General features: G+C 42.3%; 1 protein-coding gene across 1 annotated transcript in view; it reads right to left on the bottom strand.

The window, feature by feature from the left end:
• Nucleotides 1-1,244: 1,244 nt before the first annotated feature.
• EIF4E3 (eukaryotic translation initiation factor 4E family member 3) overlaps nt 1,245-16,884 on the bottom strand; it is a 39,684-nt gene continuing 24,044 nt past the window's right edge. Inside the window, exons 3-7 of the mRNA XM_025272098.3 lie at nt 16,739-16,833; nt 15,103-15,163; nt 11,497-11,563; nt 7,687-7,842; nt 1,245-3,239 (exon numbers count right to left, since the gene is read on the bottom strand). Of these exons, the coding sequence (XP_025127883.1) occupies nt 3,193-3,239; nt 7,687-7,842; nt 11,497-11,563; nt 15,103-15,163; nt 16,739-16,833 (426 nt within the window). The 3' untranslated portion in view covers nt 1,245-3,192. The remainder of the gene's footprint in view (nt 3,240-7,686; nt 7,843-11,496; nt 11,564-15,102; nt 15,164-16,738; nt 16,834-16,884) is intronic.

The raw sequence follows: 16,884 nt of genomic DNA, 5'->3' as shown, positions 1-16,884 counted from the left end.
CAGCGCCACCGTGTGATCGATCTGGATGTTGTTAGTTTCATGTAAGCACAGAAGTTGGGATCCCCTTGGAGTTGGGCATCTTATAGCAAAGCCCCACCTCCAGGAATAATGAAGTTATTTTACAACGCCACACTGTGACGCTGCTTCAGGAGAGAATGAGGGCTGTTTATAACAAGGGCGTCTGATTAGGTACATGTCTATCAGTGGCCAGATTGGATCAGATATTTAGTGCACGATTGGGGTGACTTGCTCTGGGGTTAGAGGGTGTTCCCTGTTTAAGGAAACTTGGACTGGGATTTAGCCCTCAGACTTCAATGCTCAGCTGCATCACACTGGCTAGTCCCCTGTCCTTTCACAAAAGACAATCTCTGTTGGTAGATTATACATTATGTCAAATGGACTCGATAATACCCAAAAGTTTCTTTCAAGTATAAAGTCTTGTGACTGTATGTAGGATGTAGATATCAGCTAAATTCAAGAGAGTGAAGAAGATCAGAGTCAAGTTAAACTCAAAGTTTACCGTAACTGTGTTTTCCTTTCCATATTTTTCTCCGTCAACTACATCCTGAATTTAATAGGTACATGATATTAAATGGACATGTTCTCTGTAAACTATACCCTCACTTTAGAAATGTGGAAAAGGTGGAGGAGGGAGGAGGAAATATCAAAATGGAGTAAGTCAGCATTCAGAAAGCACTTACAAAAGAAAACCAAAATACAGACAAATTACTTTCAACAGGTATGATCCGTCCTCAGTTGAATAGGAGGGACTGTGGATGACTCTACACAGAGTCCAGGCTACACCTGCAAAGACTTGGCGGAAAGACACCTGGCTTCTGCTGGGACTGCCCATTCTCCCCGGCCTCTGCCAAGGAGGGGACACTACCCTAACACAAAAGTCACATGCCCCACAAGACAGTTCCTTGTACCTCAAAAGAGTATTAGCTTCTTTAATCCAAAAAGGTAATGAGAGGTTTTTAAACTGATTAAATCAGCTTAGTTCATACACTGTCCCTTATGAACTAAATATTCAATTAAAACAATTTCCAAAGCAAAATCTGACAAAATCCTCTCTCAGAGTAATTTAGATGATAGGTTCTTAACTTAGGCAAATTAAATCCTTCTCACGGTTGGTATTTTCCAGAGTCAGAAAGAGTTGCACAAGTTCTCTGGGACAGAAAATTCTACTTTGTGTGTTAAGCCATGTTTTGTGATCATAAACAATAGAAACTAGAAAACATTAATGGGAGCCTAACATTCCTGTTCCTTTTATTTTTTTTTCTTCAAAAGCTACATACATGCAAAACTTAAACATGTCATCACAATGCCTTAAATAAAGTTCAAAAATAAAAATACTTCATAATCCATTTACTTAAGGAAATATATATGACAATCATAAAGAAGATAAGTCAATTATATCCTTTCTTCTAATCTATCAGAAAAAATACTTATATTATAAAAGAGAATTTAAACTCATGCCCAGAATATTTTTTTCAATTCTTGATCAATAATTTAAAAACAAGTTGGATGTTGGTACAATGTTTAAAATGAACAAGTTCCAGGCTTTTGAAAATGGGTCTGATATCCTTATACCTCATTTTGAAATCACTGGAGAACCTCAAGTTTATAAACAAAGCATTGAAAAAAAAGCCATGATCATTTTTTTATTATGGTTGATGTGGTTAGTAATGCAAGTGAAGGGTACAATGATTGTAAAGAGATGTTGTTGGAAGTCCTTTAAAGTGTTTGAATGGAGAATTTTATTTACAAACTTAGGCTGGGGGTTGGAAGAAGCCCCGCCTCTCTGCTGGTCAATAATGCAAGAGGAATTAAAAATCCTGGGTGAAAGGAAATTCGGAGTTCACTGCCCTTCTGTGAGATGTATAAGTATGCCCTAGCTCCCCTGACTCCAGAAAAAAAGCTGGCAGGAGGCAGCCTTTCTAAATGGCCCTGCCTTTTTCAGGTAGATGTAGGAGGAGGCCTGGCAGAGTGCTGGGAGGGAAATCAGAACATTCTGAGTGTTCCAGAGGGGGTCATTTCCTTCTATTAAAACTGGTATTTATTTGGAAACATAATACGATGTATCTCAACAACTCCAAAAATTAATGTGAACAAAATGCATTCAGAGTTCAACTTTATAAATGTTCACATTCATCTTGGAAATGAGATTTAACTTCTGCTCCTAAATGAAAAAGGCAGGGGAAAGCTGCCCAGGCTAGAGGATGATTGATTATTGGAAACGACACACAACATGAGCAGGAAAATGGGATCATTTAACAAAATGTGTCTGAATTGATTTGGAGAGCCCTAAATGGGTACACACACCCAAAATTCAGAAGAAGGTTAGTTCAAACAATTAAAATATCACCTTCTCTTTAAATCAGAAATCACAAAATTTCCTACTGAGACAAATCCTTTGCTACCACTCTAAGCCTTCTTTTGAAAAGGCCAAATTGAAATTCTGGTTGGACAATACTTCCACAGAAGGTCCAAAGATTTACAGTTTGACATATATCCTGATAACTCAACTGTGATTATAGTTTTCATGTTTGGCAACCCAACTATTATTTTCCTTTCATTTCTAACAAAAAAAATTATTAAAAAGGAAAAATAAAAGATGTGGGTGCTGTCAGTGCAAAATCAGATTAAGTAAGGTTTTTCTTTTCCCTGGGATAGAAAAAAAAACAATGCCCAGTGCAGAGTATGTAGGAATGTGTCACAACAAATAATCAAAAGACAGGTTTCACCAACCTAGTGTTCCTTGGAGGACAGTGTGGTTTTCAAAAGCAGTATTGTCACGATTATGCATATTCTCATTAACTAGGTACAGCACAGCTACTTAAAGGGAAACCGATTTCTTGTGCCTCAATGAAAGGGGAGTATAGAAAACAATAATTAGACTGAATGAGGAATTAAAAAGAAAAAAAAAAAACTGGAGAGAAAAGAACAGAGAATTCATAAAGCCAAAAATAAAAAGAAAGAAAAGCAAGTAATGTGACAGTAAAAACCCACACAATCTCCCCCCCACCCCACCTGCCACTTTGAGTCCTAATTGCTCAATCTGCAGGGGCAGAAACCCACTCTAAATGAACCAGCATCGGGCTCCGGCAGGTCTCCTCTTCACTCTCCCTCCTGTTAAGACCGTTTCCAAAACCAATCAGCAAAGGACAAAGAATTCTTTACAGAGTGCAATTAGTGTTTTCCACGTCCACCTTCAAAAGCATGATGCTCTTCATGGGCTAAAGGACAGAAAAAAAACAAAAAAGAAAAAAAGGAAAGAAAACTTTAAGCAAAGGATGGGGCAACCCTCCTCTAAGGCATCTCATTCAGTCTCCCCAAATGTTGGCAAGAACTCAAACACCTTTGTGTGCCAGTAACTGTTAGCTAAGGCGTGCATTTCCTGAGAAACGTAATAATGAGAATTAAAACAGGGAATAAACAAGCAATGGGCACGCTGCCTGTTTCTTCTTGCTGGGCCGGGGAGGATGAGTAATCCTGACAAGCTGATGAGGAGGATATGCCGGGCTCTGAGCAAACGCTGCAGGGAAAATGGGGCCCCCGCAGGATGCTGGGCTGGGGCTGGGGGGTGCCTCACAGAACCCAGACAGGGCCATTCACAAACCTATCTTGAAAAACCAAACCAAACAAAAAGTGAAACAAAACAGAGAACAACACAAGGGGGTAGCAATTCTCGCAGGTCCTCCCCCACCTCTAAACACTCTCTGTGGGGGAATGAAGTTTGAGTAAACGGATGGGTCTTTTATTTTTCCCAGTCATGGTTTTTGTTTTTTCCTTTTTTTCCCCCAGCCCTAAGGGTCTGGCTTGCAAAATGACTAATTACAAATAGGAACTCTAGAATAAAAAATGATGTGACCAAAAATATTTTCCAAAGGCTTACATTTTTATAAACTGGAAGTGGGAACTAGAAGGCCTGTGAAATATAGACTATGTCCTCCAAGGCAAAAGGCCAAGTTTGAAATTCTGTTTTCCAAACCTGGTTCAACCATTATCATGAAGCAAGGGTGGATCCTCTTCTCTCAAGAGGAAAAGTTACTACAACAGGTCGAACACAGCCAAGGGCCACTCAGGATTCCCCATGCTTTGTCCCCCCAACTCTTCCCTGCTAGGAAGGGAGTCCTGGGAAGGCAGACATGGGCTGGCCCATTTTACCTCTCCTAAGTCTGTATTTTTCAGATAAACTAGATTCTTCAGACTAGTGTGGGGTCAGGGTTTGGCAGGGAATAGGATCATTTTCCCTTCACGATTGTCCTGGTTGTTCACCTAAACCCGGTCTTCACTTGGATGCAGCACTGGGAGAGGCACCCTTTATAGCTCTGAGAGCTACCTCAGGTTGGCCCAATTCCTATGAGCATCCAGGAATCTGAACCGACGTAACTGAACATTTCTCATATGCAGAACTTTAGAAATATTTCACTTTTTATGCTTTTTTTTAATTCTTTTTAAGAAAGACTTTAAGGATAGACATTAAAGAAAACATGGCTTGCTCTGCAATAAAATATATTGTTATTGCTGGATCAAGGTGGGAAGCCACAGGTCTCTTAGCGACGCTGGGCACCAAATGATTAAGTCAGGAGAAAGGGACTGTCTGCAGATTTTTATTACTCCTAAGTGTGAGGGACAGCTTGGGGCAGTCACCGTTGAGACAGTGCAATTCCGATGGGCTATGGAGACAGAACAGAACATTCAGAATGGTGGGGGTGGGGGGGGGGGCGGAGGGGGGAGGGCATTCTGAGAAACAGAGAAAGTTCTGCAGGCTTTAGGTGAGCTTTGGCTGAAAGGAAATATAGAAAAGCTCAAAGCCAGGAATCAGCAAACTTCTTTCTGGAAAAGGGCAGAGAATACACATCTTAGGCTCTGTGGGTCACAGGGTCTCTGTCTCAACTATTAACTCTGCCCTTGTAACATGAAAGCAGCCACAGATGATATGTACGCAAATGGGCATTGCTAGGTGCCAATACGCTTTGTATATACATATACATATGTATATGAAATGTGGATTTCATAGAACATTCATATGTTACAAAATGTAGTTCTTCTTTTGATTTTTTTTCCAAGCAGTGAAAAATGTGAAAGCCATTCTCAGCTGCAGCCCATACAAAAACAGGTGGGAAGGTGGCAGATTTGGTTTGACAGTGCAGTTTGCCAACCTTGGCTCTAAACAATTCTCTCATCAGAAGACATTTGTCATTCAGCTGCTCTGAAGAACCTAACAGAATTTGGGGGGTGGTGGGGGAGGAGGTCTCGCTTCATTTCAGTTCTTAGTCAAATGACCGATCTGTATCCAATGCACAGAGAACTTTTATCAACCGCCTGACTCTCAGCCACCCGGCTGGAGGCCTGGCCCAAATTCATTAGGTTTCTTTGTTCACAGAAAATCTACCACTTCAAGTGGCTCCTGAATACTAACACCAGGATCCTACTTTAACAAGACAGAGGAAAGGCGTGGAGTTGGCTGTTTGTGATCTGGCTCACCGGATCATTGTTCTTCACCCAGCTATGAAGAACATTTCTGCCCAAACTTCCTTTTTCCAAATCAATTCTGCAGTGGATGGTGTATAACTCTACTGAGTAAAGGACTGCCTGCTTCATATAAATAAAGAGAACTGCTTGTTTTTTCCAATCCCAATTTGAGTAATTTTTGAATTTTTGAATGATAATTTATACTATTAAAATATGCATTTCTACTAAGACCCATAGCCTAAGTCGCAAATTTCACAATGGTGTCTACACTTAGAGAGTCAGTTCGGGGAGCTGCATGTTCCCCTCTCTGTTTGGCCCTTTTCTCCCCCTGCTCCCCAGTCATTGCAACATCGAAGTGATGACTCACCCTTGCACTGTCTTACCTGGCTATTGCCACTGCCCTAAAAACTTGCCTAACCGCTGATGGCCGAATTACCTCTGTGGCCTGAACACTTCTATCCCATTGAGTCTGCTGCTACCTGACAGCAGGTTAGATAGAAATTTAATCATAGAATTTTGAAGCAGAAGGGACCTTGGAGATCATTTAAGACCAACCTCCTCAATATTAAGAAGGGAAAGTGAAAGGATGAGAGAATGTGACTTGCTTGAGGTCACGGTGTTGAAATGGGATGAAAATCCAGAGTGCCTGACTTCACAATTCCAAATCACTTTCCTCCTCTTTGAAGTGATAAGGGGAGCTGGGTCTACGGCGGTAAAGCTCGCACTTGCTCCATTCATAAACGGCAGTGAAACACTTCCTTTCGGAGAGTTTCTGCTGGAGTTAGTCTCAGGGAGTAGGAAAAAAAAGACCCTTTGGTGACCTTTCAATTAATGTCTGGGTTGAAAATACAATGAATGTCCCCTGAGGAATCCAACATCCCCTAAGGAATCCTAGTGTGCTGTAGTCCATGGGGTCGCAAAGAGTTGGGCATGACTGAGCGACTAAACTGAACTGAAGAAATCCAAATTGCATCTACAAACATGTGATTTCCATGCTGCACAATCAGTTAAGCAACTTGTGTAGTGCCATCTTCTATCTCTTCTATATAAACTTCCATTTAAAATTCAGAAGCTAAACACCTTCTGGATATCTGCAGCAGCAGATCTGTCCCATAGCTTACAACCTAAATGGCTTGCCATTATATGATTCCTAAGAGGGAGGCCTTAGATTCATCCCATAGTAAGACACTGACAAAATAAATTTTGATTTTTTTTTCTTCTTCTTTTTGATAAGGGGTTGGGAAAAGTAAAATGGCCATGGAGTGTATTTCATTCATTCTAAGATGCACTTCCCCCCCACCTCCCCATTGCACATTTGAAGACCCCTGGAATTAAGACCATGTCACAGTTAAATTAGGAGCCTTTTATTTTTCTTTCTTAGTAATACTAAAAGAATACTTATCATCAAAGGCACCTTAGATTCAATGAAACACCATGGTTGAAAAAAATTGGGTTACTGACTCTTGGAATAGTTTGGGAAAACAGGAAATTCATCATATGTCTGCAGGGCTGTCAATCCTTTCCTCTAACTCACTGTTAAAACTGTAACCTGCAGTTTGATCTACTAAACATTGGTTTAATAGCACTAAGCTGTTTTCATTATGAAAAAGATGATTTTTTCTAAAGAGCACACAAAAGCAATGAACATGAATCATGATGCAAACAATGGGTCCACACACCTATTCATACTGTTAACACTTCACCACTATGCGTGCATTCTCTTCTGTGTCAGAGTCCTCTGTAATGAGGACGTATTAGCATTTCAGTAGAACGTTCAATCATGCCTGTGCTCAGAATGAGTTCCTCCACAAATACAGATGTTACACATTATAAATCCCTGTTTATGAAGGGATGATTGAAAATCTACCTGCCAGCTCATATAATAACTTTTTTGTTATTGTTGCTTCAAATAGAAGGCAATTTCTTCTAAGAATGACAAGACTGAGATTAGGTTTAAATTTTTGAAATAACAAAAACAATAATGTATCTCTTTTTTTTATGATACATGTGTTTAGATGACAAAATCTCATTTTAATTTCTGAGGCTAAACTGTTTTTTTAGACCCATAAATATATTTTATTGAATTATTTAGTGGATCATAGAATTTAAAGTGACTCTCCCTTTACCTCTTTGGCAACACAGTTTCTGTCTTTAAAAGTATGAAAGAATAAGCTAGAAAGTAGTAACTGGAAATGAAGCACTTACGTTTATAAAATACTGCTTTAAAAGATATGTGGGGCAGGAGTTCATAGATCTTTTCTAAAACGGTGGCTTCACCGACTAATGCGGCATTTACATTCCAGACTTGGACGACATCTTCTCGGTCCCGGACGCTGACACTAACTCCTATTACTTCATCATCTGAAGGGAAGGCAGGGGAAAAACAGAAATGAGTGATCATTTCAAGTCTTCCAGAGTTGGATTTTTAACCTTTATCATTTTATTGGTAGGTTATGAAGATGAACAAAAGAAAGTGGCATGAGAGAACTCGTGATAAATACTAAGGGAAAATCATTGGACAAAAGCAACTTAGTGAGCTAAAGCTGTAGCGGTCCCATCACATTTATCCAGGGACTTAGATAAACAGAGTGTCCCAGCCAAACAAATTTTCCAGATAAGTAATTTGCCCTTTTTAACATGTTACCGAAGCCTTGGACTATTTGGAACTCTGTTTTGATGAGACTTTTTCTAAAACAAGTTGCATAATGTTCAGCTCTCTGAAAGCCAAGTGAACTCACATGAACTGTTCCTCGATGCTTGGTTGTCCTTGTTAAGAACAGCAAGTATTTCTCCTGATTTCCTGCCAACCATTCAGAGATCTTGGGGTGGCTAGCACTCTGGGCCCCAACACTAACTGGACCCAGACTGTGTGTTCTGAGTTGCTCATTCTGCTTTCTGTGGTTTGCTTGTCTGCTCCTGTCCTGTTAATCCTCCCAGCTCTCTCCTGCTTCTCCCTAGCCATACCCCATTCTGGTCTGGGCATTTTAACTGTGGGCTAGAGAATCAATGACCATCTGTTAGCACTGTGTATAAAGTAAGAGCAAATATCGCCTAAGTGTGGCTCTGTTATTACAGCACTTCAGTGAATGGGCAGGAAAGTATTTATCTACTTTGATTAATGTAGGTCTTTTTTTTTAAGACTGAATTCCAGATTTGGGGCTGTTTTGTAGGTATTTGAGAATTGGTGGCTGGATAAGTAAGGTTATGTACTGTCCTAAGGAGCCACTCTATATGTAGTAATTTGCTGCAAAATGACAGGAGTACAGACTGTTGACTCCAGATTTACGTGCTGGCTGCACATTACTGAAACAGGGTCACCCCTCTGCCCCTGCACACTCAGCATCAACTAGTTAGATGTGAATGATGAGCATTATCAAAGTTACGGAACTGTGCTGCAGTTAATACGTTTTGCCTAAATGTCTTTGTTTATGGTAAGGCTGTACATCTCAATATTTACATTGTCAGTTTTTCTGTGTGTCTTCTGAGGATTAAAAGGTTCCAGCACTTAGATACACTATAAATGAGGGCCTGTCCAATTACTAGAGGGGTTCATCTTCAGCAAAATAATTGTTTTCTTTTCTCCATCCTTCCCATCTTGCCTTCATTCTCTCTTTCCCTCTCCTTTTAAAATAAATTTCACTCTGGGCTAAATATGTGTGATGTGATACTAAATAATTCCCTGTATAGAAATGTGTGAAAGCAGACAAAATCAGTGGGAGGTGTCAGAAGTCAGGCTGGTGGCCACCTTTCGGAGAGGCAGGGTGTGGCGAGATTCTCAAGGGCCAGGGACGTTCTGTTCTTTGATGTGGATGCCAGTTATGGGGATTTGTTTACTTTGGGAATGTTTATCAAACTACACACAATATAGTCTGTGTCCTTCTCTGTACACATGTCACAATTCAACAAAAATTACCCACCAAAGTAAACAGTACCTGATCATGGCCATCCATGGAAACTCATTAGCCCATCAAGAAATGTGTCTTATGTACAGGTTTCTTATTTTTCCTTTTATCTTCAAAGTATATTTGCTAGAGCTCAATGTTAAATTTTATGTGAACTTAAAATCAGCAAACAAAGAGGAAAGCTTCCATATTGACCACTGTCAAGAATCGTCATGAAGCTCAGCCAGGAGAAGATTAGCATTTTCTCGTCTTTTGGTTTTGCCTATTTCTACACCATTGGTACACCAAAAGGTGCTGGAATGGACTGGTGCTGAAAGGCTGAACTGTCAGTGTTTCAGTGTGGCCTGGTTTTTGGTCCCTTGGTGTAGCCTCCTGGCACAGCACTTTCAGAAGGGCAATGCAAGAAGGCTGCAGCCTGTATGCAAAAGAAGATCCATCGGCCAGTATGGAATATTCACAAGTAGCATCAAGCAGCGAGGCCCTGACGAGCGCAAGACGTACTGTATGCAGATGAGGGAAGTGAGGCCCAGAGACACGAGCTGCCCTGCTGCAGTGGTGGACTCGGGTTAATGAGGAGCCAGCGGTTAATAGCTAACAGTGCTCTCGTTCCGATGTCAACCACAGAACAATACATCTCCTTTGCTCAATCCTGGCTATTTATTATTACTTAGACTATTTTCCCTGGTTCTGGAAATGGGAATAACTCACACAGAAAACTTCCTCTCCCAGGGATGTATGTGTTTATAATTACAACGAAGACACAGTTTTTTGGCACATATTGTAAAGTTGCTAACTACCCCCTATTAAAACAGAAGAGACCTGTACTTTTAAGACAGGTTCCTCTTAACCCAGGTTCTGTCTTCAGTGAATAAAAAGAAGTGTAACAATTAAGGACAACAAAAGTGAAATGATGAAACACTCAGTGAGGTAAACCTGGAAACTGCGTGGAACTGGCTAAGCCTAGGAGGGTTCCCAAAGGCAGCACCATTGAAGAAGTCTGAGGGCAAATCAATCAATATCAATTAGCTTAAAAAGAAACTGTAACTGAAAGCTGAACAGGTAAAATGTTATTCTAAATGTTACCTCTCAGAAGCATTCAGAAAGAACTACCTAAGAAGAAAACAAATTTGTAAACTAGCAATTCAATTTTCCTCTTTGAGTGGTTTCATGACAAAAAACAAAGCAAAATAAAAAGGGGGAAGGAATTGAGTGGCACAAACTATGAGGTAAAAAATAGGCTGCAGGGCTGTTGTGCAGCTTGGGGAATAGTCAGTCTTTTGTAATGACTATAGAGGGAGAATATAACCTCAGGAAACTGTGACTCTGTGACTTTGTTGGGCACACGTTAACTTACACATTTTGTACATCAACTATACTTTGATTTAAAAATGTAAAACAGAAATGTATTCACAGGGCTCTCAGAAGCTCATTCAGTATTTGAAAATGGTCTGTAAAGTCCTGAAGACTTTACATTTTAGCCTCAGCTGTGGGATCATAGGCACTAATGGTGATTCAGCCCCAACCTCTTCGTGGCTCATTCTGAGTAGAGGGATGAAGAGAAGGACAGACAGCAAGGGCAAGGGATTGAAAAAGACAGAAAGGATTGTGCCAACTTAACTACAAACTTCAGTAGACAACAAACGTACCTGCCTCTTCTGGAAGGGTTGGAATGGATAAAGGAAACCTACCACCAATTGTGTTAGGAGTTAATGTCAAATTTCATTTTCTCCTGGGACAAATACAGTATGCCAATTATACTTCGATTTAAGAAATTTTTTTTCCCTTTTTTTCTGCCTATTTATCTTAGACAGATGGTCATGGATACTATGAAGACAAGCTATATGTGCAAAAAATACATACATATATAAGCATACACACATATGTATATGCACATAATATACAAATATGTAAATATACATACGTACCTACACATATAACATTGAAATGCCATGATCACATGGAAAAAAGCTAAGTAAACGTCACAGTGACAAAATAAACGACCCTGAGATATGCAAAAGCCAAACACACGGAAACAAACGTCAGCAGGGAACAAGCACAAGCCAAGCACACGCAAGCGGGGATGACCGAGCAGGGATGATAAAAGCATCGTTACCTGCGGCGGCACAGTCTGTGAACTGTTCCCCGATAGTCGCTAACAGCAACTCTTTCCAAACTGTGGACTGGTGTGGGAGAGAATAAAAAACACGCCAGAACCAAAGAAGAGAAACACATACACGTTTTTAAACAATTATCTTCCGGAGCTACAGAGGTCACTTTTTCTTTCAGCTCTCACACCCTACCCACGCCTGTACTGCGGGCTCACAGATGTGGCTGAACCATGGGTATGAACACTCACGTGGTGGCACAGATCATACTGTTTTACACATCACTTTGCACAGAAAGATACAAGGGATCCCAAGTCACAAACTCTGTGTCCACGAAACTGTATGTTTAACGTGGCAAAGCTAATCTTGGGTGCCACTTGGGATGACTTTGAGAAGAATGTGGGAAAAATGTGTTCAAATGGCCTAGGATTTTCCAATCTCTTTATCTCTCTCTGATTCAAAATGTATCAGCTAGTTCTAAGTGAATGCTATTAGTAAAATCCTCCTCAAAAACCCTTTTCTGTTTTTCTTGAAGTTTATAAGGCACTTCCAAGGTTACACAAGTGAAGAACACTTAAGGAAATTTCTGGTTTATTGACAACCAGAGACTTGGGAGATTTCTATTCACTTGAAGGCATTCTGTTTCTGCTAAATAACTAAACTGTGTGTATTGTGTGTGTGTGTGCAGATGTGCATTGCCCTCAAAGAATTAGTGCAGATGGTAAAAAGTCTGCCTGCAATGTGGAAGACCCAGGTTTGACTTCTGGGTCAGGAAGATCCCCTGGAGAAGAGAATGGCAACTCACTCTAGTATTCTTGCCTAGAGAATTCCATGGATAGAGAGAGGAGCCTTGACGGGCTACAGCCTGTGGGGTCGCAAAGAGTAGGACACAACTGAGCAACTAACACTTTCACTTTTCAGTTTCACATTCTGGTCCGCTCCTTCCCAATGAGAAAAGCTGAGCCTCTCCTACTCAAGATCTACTGACACCATCAACAGCCAGTGTCCACACACAGGTAACTGGAGGCCTCCAAGTTCTTCCAGTTTCTCCTCAAAAAGCTCTTCATCCCGTGTCTCTTCCTCGTCATGGTGCATGTGCCCTGAACTCTGTCAGAACTGGCTTTGAAACATGACAGCCGGCTGAGCACCTATGCCCCAGGCCGGCTATCAGGCTCTCTGAGCATCAGTTTCCCTTTGGTGAACAGGGAGTAATAATAGGACCGACCTCCCAGGGTTGCTGTGACCATGAAATTAGTCAACATATGCCTTTGAAGGGCTCAGTACTGTGACCGCAACAACAGGACTGGAGATTTAAGCTCTGTTCCATAAAGAGCTGCGCGTGTGCTCTGCACCAGCTGCCCAGTAGGTATTAACTATCCTAAGTGTGTGTCATCATGTTCTAATGAGCTGAAAGCAGCCTCGCTGAACTTTTAACCAAACAGCAGTGAACAGTAATGACTTTTCCCTCTCAAAGAGGGTTTTCTTTTCTCTTTCCTAGATCCTGGTCTACCTGTCTCCCACCTAGAAGCCCTCCCTTTCCGTTTCCTCTCTGTCCTGTCTGCAGTCTCTTACGCTATCAGGGGCGAAGGTGAGTGTGTTGAGAGGAAGTTATGGGAAGGGAACGTTCCCTGTCCCACAGTGAATGCAGACAAGGCCAGCCCACCAGACTCCTGCTGGTCAGCGAAGAAGAGAGGGCTGAGTGGCTTGGGATGAGGACAGTGCTACAGTCATGAAGGTGTTATTATTTCTGATTGAATGTGCTTGAGTGAGCTGACCAGGAGGGAGAACAAACATCTTTCAGCTACTTTTCACCCATCATGATCGTTTCCACTGGAGTTCAACATCTACTGTGAGTAAAAAAAGAATGTGACAAGGAAAACCTGTTTTCACTGAAATTCAAAATGACAGCACGTGGGATTTAGTTCCCCGATCAAGGATGGAACCCAAGCACCCCTGCATTGGGAGCAAAGAGTCTTAGCCACTGAACCACCAGGGAAGTCCCTCCCCTGACATTTTGTAAATCCTATATATCAAATAACAGCCAAATTTTATAGCTAGGCACCTTAAAGATACTTTGCATTTTTAAGAAACAAACTGGGTCATATCTTTCCGTTCAGCTCAGTCACTCAGTTGCGTCTGACTCTTTGTGACCCCACAAAGAGGGGTGGACTGCAGCACGCCAGGGTTCCCTGTCCATCACCAACTCCTGGAGCTGGCTCAAACTCATAGAGTCAGTGATGCCATCCAACCATCTCATCCTCTGTCATCCCCTTCTCCTCCTGCCTTCAATCTTTCCCAGCATCAGGGTCTTTTCCAGTGAGTCAGTTCTTTCCATCCGGTGGCCAAAGTACTGAAGTTTCAGCTTCAGCAATGCCTGGTCAAGCCTATAGGTCCCTAGAGATGTTTCAATTCTTTGCACTTATCCATATGAAAGAAACCATGAAAAGGTGAGACTGTCAGTCCTCACATCCATTTTCAAAGAAGCTTTCGGTTTCCCAAGGCTTCAGAGCAGATTTGAATGTTCTTTTCAGTGAGAATAATGAAGTAGAGCCCACTCTTAGGAAACCCAGGCTTCTGAGGCATGACCGCTGCCGATCAGTGCCCTGGCGGCCCATGCCACCGACCAGGTTCTCATTAGCCCCAGAGAGAGACTCAGCACAGCCCTGCATCAAACCCTAAAGAACGCTGAGATGCAACCCCTCCCATGTGTCCAGACCCTCCAAGCTGGGATCACCCTCAGGAGTGTTGCTCGTTACAGTGGGGAAGGGATGAGCCTTTGCTGGGAAGGGTCATGCTTTTCACTATGTAAACCTACTTCCACATGTTGGCTATGGCTGGGGAGGACAACACAACCATAATTAGCTTTTTTGGTAAAGTTTACAGGTATGGAGCTGTTCAGACTCTATGATACAGTCATACTATTACTCCATTTCTACAGAGACTCACAGTGTATTTTCAAGGTGACAGTGTTTAAGATAGAAAAGCACCAAGATCGGAGTTTGGGATGGACATGTACAGACTGCTATATTTCAAACGGATAACCAACAAGGACCTACTGTATAGCACGTGGAACTCCGCTCAATGTTATAGGGCAGCCTGGAAGGGAGGGGAGTCTGGGGAAGAATGGATACGTGTATATGTAAGGCTGAGTCCCTTCACTGTCCACCTGAAACTATCACACACTGTTAATCAGCTGTGCTGCTGCTGCTGCTGCTAAATTGCTTCAAGTCATGTCTGACTCTTCGCAACCCCGTGGACTGTAGCCTGCCAGGCTCCTCTGTCCATGGCATTCTCCAGGCAAGAATACTGGAGTGGGTTGCCATGCCCTCCTCCAGGGGATCTTCCCGACCCAGGGATCGACCCGAGTCTCTTATGTCTCCTGCATTGGCAGGCGGGTCCTTTACCACCTAGCACCACCTGGGAAGCCTATTAATCATCTATACCCCAATGGAAAATAAAGTTAAAAAAAAAAAGAAAACCACCAAGTTCAGAATTGAATTTCTCACTCCCAGTCCTGTTCTGAGTCTACTAGGTGGACTGTATGAAACACACAATAGGTTCATCACATGCAATCAACAACTTCAGCTTATGGAAAAGGATCAGAACAAACCTACCGTGCTGTCCTTGGGGACTTTCATCTTCCACACGCCACCCTTAGCATTACTCTCCTCTTCCCTGGATCAAAAACCAACATTCAAATTTATACTCTTGGATGAAGTGGCCCTGCATACATCTAGTTTAACAATGGATGACATTAAAAACAAAAGACAAGGGAGCATCCTGCAATGAACTTCCCCACCCCTGTCTGTTTTACTGGAAACAGAAGCAGATCAAAGAAAAAGGGAGGCAATGGAGATGGAGAGGGGAGTGGGATTCAGCGGCCAAAAGGGCAAGGAAGATGATCATCCTCAAGGAAGGGTGCAGAGAGGCTCCCCAGAGTATCTGGGAGGGACTGCAAGTACCTAACAAGGGTGAGGGCTTTTCCATCTCCACATCATGTTCTTGACATCGTGTGCTCTGACTGGCCTTTCAGCCCTGTGTCACAAGTCTAATGGGAGACTCAGCCCCTGTGTAAGGTATCTGCTGCTTCCCACTGTAGTACCTGCTCCCCCTTCTGGCAAGAGCACCCCAATCTCCCTTTAAATAGCTTCCTGTCCTCTACTCTTATGTCAGACACTTTCTGACATGCTGATTTTCACACCCTTGCTTTAAAGATGGGCCCATGACCCAGGTCTGCCCGTGAGAATGTTGTCTCCTCCTCGTCTTTGTGGTTGGCCAGGGATGGTAAGATGACCCACCTGGGGCCAGAGAGAGCCTGCCCCAGCATTTTATTGGGGCTGGTGAGTGCTGACATTGACGAACTTGCAGGGTGAAAGACTGGCACCTAGGAAAGCCATTTTGTCACCTAAATGGGAGAACCTGCCTGAAAATGAAACCAAGGCAGAGGAAGGCAAAGCGAATCTGCTACAGAGGGTCAGAGTCCCACTAACAACTGAGCACCCGGATCGGCCTGAAATTAGCCCCATCAGTAGACTATCTAGTTACAGAGGCCAAAAGATTCCAGTTTTGGCTCGGTTTAGGTTTCTGTCATTTACTATCAAAGAGTTAAGACACATTTCCCTTCTATTAATGAGTAAATGACTTAGAAGAGTCAAGGAACATGATACAAGGATTCACTATTAACTGGGATTCCAGCTGAGGCAAAGTGGCTTACTCTTCCCCACCCTCAACACCACCCCAGCCATTAAAGAAGAAAGACAGCTTCCCCTTGACTGTGGGCCGTGATCAGTATCATACACTTCCTATGTGGTCCATGTAAGGGATGTCTGAGGGGATGTGCTCTCTGTTCATGCTCAGTTCCTGGGCACCACATCTGTTCCCTCACCTTCCCTAAGCCTATAAGCTTTTTCATTGCACTGTCCAGGTCATTGCTGAACAAGTGAAAGAAGAAACCCAAATGATGTTATGCCCCCAAAGACCCACATGGGCCCTTCAGCGAGCTACTGAGGACCTACTTATGGAGAGGCCGCAGCAGGGTCCTCCATGGGCAGATGCTGAGGCACCTGCTCATCATCCTGGGGCACAAGGAGAAAGGGATGGCGGGCAGGGCCTATTTCAAAATTAAATCATGGCAGCATCACTAGGAGAAAATTACTGTGGCATTCCAATTTGGCATGAAGTTAAACATTTTATTAAGTTCACAATCATTTCCCTCCCACCATAACTACAAATTATACAGAAGACACTTACCAGAGTGGTCGCCTCTCTCCTCTCATTAAATGATAACTGCATCTCAAAGGCAGGCTAGTCACAGGAGGAATATTATTGTACACACTCCAGAATATCTTTAAAAGAAAAACACTTTGTTTAATATATCCAGTATTGACTTACTCTAC

The sequence above is a fragment of the Bubalus bubalis genome, chromosome 21 (genome assembly GCF_019923935.1).
Source record: "Bubalus bubalis isolate 160015118507 breed Murrah chromosome 21, NDDB_SH_1, whole genome shotgun sequence".
NCBI classification, from domain to species: domain Eukaryota; kingdom Metazoa; phylum Chordata; class Mammalia; order Artiodactyla; family Bovidae; genus Bubalus; species Bubalus bubalis.
This window is presented reverse-complemented; position numbering and strand designations above follow the sequence as displayed.